At 36.3% G+C, this 5,744-nt stretch overlaps 1 protein-coding gene and 1 long non-coding RNA gene across 3 annotated transcripts in view; both read left to right on the top strand.

Moving 5' to 3' along the window:
• The first annotated feature begins 1,378 nt into the window (after positions 1 to 1,378).
• On the top strand, positions 1,379 to 3,039 carry LOC118329397. 2 transcript variants are annotated; one of them, XR_004796786.1, is made up of 4 exons: positions 1,379 to 1,502; positions 1,617 to 1,704; positions 1,812 to 1,912; positions 2,919 to 3,039. It is a non-coding gene; the product is annotated as an uncharacterized LOC118329397 (long non-coding RNA). The 2 variants fall into 2 exon arrangements; XR_004796787.1 differs by having other exon boundaries at positions 1,812 to 1,922.
• A 1,104-nt stretch (positions 3,040 to 4,143) lies between these two features.
• The window catches only part of LOC118329394 (transmembrane protein 41A-B-like), a 10,989-nt gene continuing 9,388 nt past the window's right edge, over positions 4,144 to 5,744 (top strand). Inside the window, exon 1 of the mRNA XM_035663551.1 lies at positions 4,144 to 4,558. Coding sequence (XP_035519444.1) covers positions 4,425 to 4,558 — 134 coding nt within the window. The 5' untranslated portion in view covers positions 4,144 to 4,424. The remainder of the gene's footprint in view (positions 4,559 to 5,744) is intronic.

Here is a 5,744-nt window from a genome sequence, read left to right as displayed (position 1 = left end):
GTGGCCATGGCTGTGGCCATCACATCTGTTTTTTTTAAACTAGTGTTGAAAATAGAAATGCTTAGTCGTACCGTTACTTTGATTTTAACAAACAAAACCGGATTTTAATCGTTGAAAGTCTGAATTTTGAGGAGAGGGGACACAATCAAAACAATTTTGTGGGGACTAGCAGAAAAGTAATAACTAGTGGTTTAACTAATTACTGTTGGCAGAGAGTAATAAGTAAAGTAATAACATCTCTTTTGAAAAGAGTAATGAGTAATAAATTAAACTTATTGAGTAACCAGCCCAACACTAGTCATCTCCACTAAGAAAGCACAGAAACGACTGTATTTCTTAAGGAAACTGAAGAAAGCAGAATTCCTTTGCCAAGTTCTTGTTAATTTTAACAAAGAAGCAATAAAAAGCTGGAGACATCACAAACTTTTCACAGCCCAGGACAGGAGGACTCTGCAGCGAGTAATTAAAACCACCCAGAAGATCACTGGTACTCAGCGACCCAGCATCAGTGATACTGCTGAGGTGAGATGCCTGCACAGAGCCCAAAGGATACTAAAAGACAGCACCCACCCAGACACACCCTGTTCACCCTGCTGCCATCTGGGAAGAAGTACAGAAGCTTCTGTTGCTGTACCAGCAGACTTAAAGACAGCCTCAGGTCGACTGCTTAATTCATCCCTAGCACAAAATTATATTTTTTATTTTTATTTCATAATGAATAATTCAAACTTGTGATTTTAAGACCTGCGTCAACATGCAGAATTAATTCATTTATTATTGCAGTGTTTTTGTTTTTTTGTCTTTTTCACACTCAGGGTCCACAGGAGCAAGTGAAGACAGTATGACACAGCTGTAGCTGCAATCCCTAACCCCTTATCCAGTTGTAATTAACCACTAACATAATAAATTCCCAACCCACAGTGCTGTACTGCATTTTCAGTTCAGGTTAAACAAGGTTTTTCTTGCTAACATTCCTAAAACAAATACCTCACAATCAGAAGCAGTTAGACCTAAACCGGATGTAAATAATAACCATAAGAATGAGAAATTACATTATCTTAATTTCATCCCCTTCTGCCTACAATTCCTACATTATCCACCTGATGTGGATACAAAAACCCTCAAATTAAATCAGCACTTTAACTTCATAGTCATTGTCAGTGTGTTCACAATGGAAAACATGTCACTACTGTATAGTGATTCTTTCTGACTGCCATGTATCGCTAACACAATCAGTTCAGTTAACTTCTATATCTGTTTAGAGTTGTTTTCCATGCACTGGGCTTCTGAGTATAATTAGTGAGTCATTTATTTTTGGAACCTTTCTTTTCTAAAACTGACCTGGGTAGATTTTTAAGATGCTTTAGACACACAGACACGCCCAGCCTAAGGCCTGTCGGTCTGGTATATAGAGTCAGAGTCACAACAGAGACACCATAAACAGTCATTTCACTGTTAAATATACACTTACAGACGACTGCTGCTGAAGTTTAACAGCAAAGGTGAGTTATTTCAATTATTTTTTTTTGCTTTTACTGACAATGAAAAAGGATCATTAATTTGTGCCATGAAATGAGAGGCAGAGGACTGCTCTAAGCCTGAGTGCTCTCTTGTAGAAAATGAAAGCCCAGATGGTTTTCCTGCTCTTTGCTCTTGTGGTCGGGCTTAAAGCGACGTCAACTGATTCCCCTGAGGACGATGAAGGTATTCCTGTGTGTTTACCTGTGAAAATGTCTTACTTACACACTTGAGTAATGGTAACCAAAGACTTTTTGGATGTGTTACTAACAGCACCTGTTTCAATCTTATAGTTATTCCAGAGGAAGACGCCATACAACAAATTCTGAATATTCATTTGACTGACATGAAAAGAGACAATGAAAACTCTGGGGGTCCGAAAGGTGAAACTTAGGTAATTTAATGTAGGTCACTTTCATGTTACTTTCTAAAAGTTATATACTGTACTTGCCTGTCTTTAGAGTTTTGTTCAGACACAGTCTCTCCATTTCTCTTTGTGCGACTGCTGCACACCTGCTCTAATGTTAGCAGGAGCTGAAGTATTCTCACAATTATCTGTGTTGGATTGAGGTTATTTTTCCACCAGCTTGATGTGGGAAGAATTTTAAGAATTTAATGCTGTGGACAGGGAATTCTAATCTGAATGTATGTATGTCTTTGTAGTTTTTGTATAGTCTGTATTCATATTTCTCTATATGTTAAAAGAATATTTTTATCCAAGCACATAGCCTCCTTTATACCAGTTTGTACTTTACTTTCATGCTGTCCCACAAACAGAGAGAAGGGTGTTCCATGCACACACAAAGAGCCCATAAAACATGGAACTGGTGTATCATTGATATAACAACACAATTTTCACTAGACCAATAACTTTGATGTAATTACTGAAAATCTAAAGGTAGTGCATTCATGCTTATGTGTTACTGTAAAAGTGGTTTTCCAAAGAATTACTGCTTGCAACTGTATTACACCATACAACAACAACAACATTGCTTTAAACAAAAACAAGGAAGTGAAAGTTTGCTGTATGAATACTTATCTCAAGCAAGTCTTCGCAAGTGGGCTTTCATATCACACAAAACTGAATGCAAACCAAAGGCTGCCTGACGAGGAGGGAATTACTTTTTAAAAAGTATATAATGAACTAATAGTTTTCTCTTTTTTTGTTAAAGGGCTGAAACATGTCAAATAACACTTAAACTCTAAGTAGCTGATCTTTACACTTTGTCAACATGTGAAAATACATGTCAAGTCAAAGCCATTCACACACATACAAACCACATTTATGTAAACAGAATGTCATCTTCTCAGTGTCTCTACAGCAGTTTTGAGGGTAATTTATTGTGCTCTGGTTACCTGGCTGTTAATATGTAACAAAATGTTATACATTTCATTTGTAGGAAAAGATGTCAGTCGGTGAGCAAGAAAGAAAACAGCTTTGAAAACGTCCCTCGATATCAGCCCCAAACTATTCCAGCCAAAAGATGTAACAAAATACAATAAATAAACACAGCAATAAAATCCATATCCTTGTCTTAATTATGTTTTCTAATTGCTTTTTATCAGGATAAAGAGTGTTATTCTGTTTTAAAAGGGGACAAGACCCAATTTTTTAATGTTAATATTAAAAATATATGCATTTTATTATATTTATGGTCTTATAGTTTGATAGTGTACAGGTTTGTTAGTCTGTCATATCCCTATAGCATATAATTAGCTAACATATGTTATTTTATTGTTTTATGCAACTACATGTGTCCAGGCTATCTGGACCTATATGACCAAAAATAAATAAATAAATAAATAACATTGCAGTAGTTTCATATAAAATTAGACTGCAGAGGATGTGCAACTCTCCTGTACAAATACAATCTGGAATAAAAAAAATATTCCCTTCCTAAAACACAATTTTACTAAAAAGTCATCATATGTAATAAAATTACCAGTAAAACAAACATAGACTAGAATGTTGTTAATCTCAACTAAATCACATTTAAAAAGATCCCTGTTTACTTTAAGGAAACCACATATTTGATCATTTATAATGTAAAATATAATTATGTTGTTCAGTCTTCTCTGCCATGTTGCTTCCAAATGTTACTGTTTCTTGAAATATATTTCACTTTATTGCCCCTCCACAGAAAATATGCCTCTATAAATACATAAAATATAATTTAATTTATAACCAAAACTAACGATATAGACCTTTAAAAGTAAATAAAACTAAAATCTATAGAGGCAAGGGACATACATTGTATTTAAACCTGCCATGAACTCTTATGTGTGGCTCTTTATTTTTGCTTTTTTATCAACTGATTGATGCGTATATTATGTTATATTGTTTTACACAGTAAGTGTTGGAAGCAGAGTGATGCATAATAAGGATCCTGATCTATAAATACTGGATAACGTGAGTTTATAGCATTTGATAATCTGACGCCTGTAAACCCCATATGGCCTTTACCGTGTCGCCCTCTAGTGGCCCATTCCTGCCAGTACACATTCAGTTCTCACAAAAAGCAGCCCATAGTACTCACACAGAAACTTCAGTTAAATTAACTGCACATGTTTCTGGGTCAAATTGTTAAAAAATAAATAAAAAGGGAACAGAGACCGGAGAGAAACGCCGCTGTGTGATAGTGTTACACAAACGTCAACACTGTCTTTTCCCTTAAGAAAGTTGTTGGTCGCCGGCTGCCATGTGATCCGTCTGCCGAGCTCAGCCAGAATGTCAACCGTCTTTTGTAGCCTATTGCACGGTAAGCGACACCCCTCTTCCTCGGTGTCGACCAACTGAACCGCAACACGTCGACGCTGTCCCGCAGAGGGTCTTCCCGGCCTTTTAAATTCAGGCTGAGTTTCCAGTGAAGTTTGCCGGTGAACAGGGAGCTTCAGCAGGGAGCAACATGCGCTCCTTAGCGGGACTGGCTGCCATTGTGGTGGCGGCAAGCGTCTACCTCTACCTGCTGTCCACTCACCTTCCCCCGGGACCGAAGCACGTCCAGTCGGACTCCGAGGGGGGAGAAGTCCAGGAGTTCAGGTAGGGGTAATGGAAACAAACAGTGCAACTCTATAAAGCGAATTCTAAGTTTAATGTTGTCTTCTTAAAATACAGAAGAAAAAAATGAACACATCCAGTTGGGGATTTCCCAGATTAAGATTATCAGAGTGTTTCTCAAACTCTTATTCATATTTTGCTTTAATCAATTTCAATCAATCAAATATCATCAAAAGTGGTATTTAATGTTGTTACACACACAGGTAATAGTCAACAGACAACAGGCACAGTATTTATTCATTTAAGTGTCTAGGTATTAACTGGCTACTAAAGTACACTTTTGAGCTACTTTACTTGAGTATTTCCATTTTCTGCTACTTTTACTTCACAACATTTTGATAGCAAATATTGTAATTTTCACTCCATCAAATGTATCTAAAAGCGTTAGTTACCTATATATATTCAAATACATTATTATAATTTATAATGATATAATTATAATCCAGTGATAAACTACATTCATTGAAAGGGGTCATTTTGCAGAATGATGAATTGTATTTTGGTACTTGATGCTGATACTTTTGTACTTTTACTGAAGCTACATGCCTTCCTATTACTTGTAATAGATTATTTTTACACTCTGGTATTACTTAAGTAAAAGATCTGAGAACTTCTTCCACCACTGGCAGTGAATCAGTGGTTGGTGGTGTATTGGTGTGGGTTTCCCCCTACGTTACAGTAACATGAACATCAGGTGTCATAGGAAATAAATGACCCACAGCCATGATTGAATCTTTTTTCCAGTCTTGCTTTATTCCCCTTTTGACCTGTCATCACAGCTTGTGAGCATATTAACCAAGGAGTTTCCCTCAGATGAATCCATCTGAATAATTTGAGGTGAAATAAAACAGCAAAAACGAGAAAGTTAAAGAGTTGTGAACGTTTTTTTTTATTTTATTTTATTATTGTTATTTTTTTTTTACTTTTTATGCATTTGTATATCCTAATTTCCCTCGCAGCTGTCTATCGACTTAGTTGCAGAAGAAAAAAAAAATCTGTTGCAAATGTAAAACGTGCAGCAACAAATGTTTCATCATGTAGTGTTGTGCTCTCGGATGACAAGGTTACTGAACGATACATGTGTGCAATCTCTTTTTTTTTTTTTTTTGTCTTAATGTTTGCGTCTCCTAATCGAAATTCCGCAGTGTTTGCCCCTGACCGCTGGCAG

This window comes from Morone saxatilis, unplaced genomic scaffold (genome assembly GCF_004916995.1).
Source record: "Morone saxatilis isolate NCDOM2014 unplaced genomic scaffold, NCSU_SB_2.0 Contig19, whole genome shotgun sequence".
Classification (NCBI taxonomy): Eukaryota; Metazoa; Chordata; class Actinopteri; family Moronidae; genus Morone; species Morone saxatilis.
The sequence above is the reverse complement of the archived record's forward strand: the minus strand, read 5'-3'. Positions and strand labels throughout refer to the sequence as shown.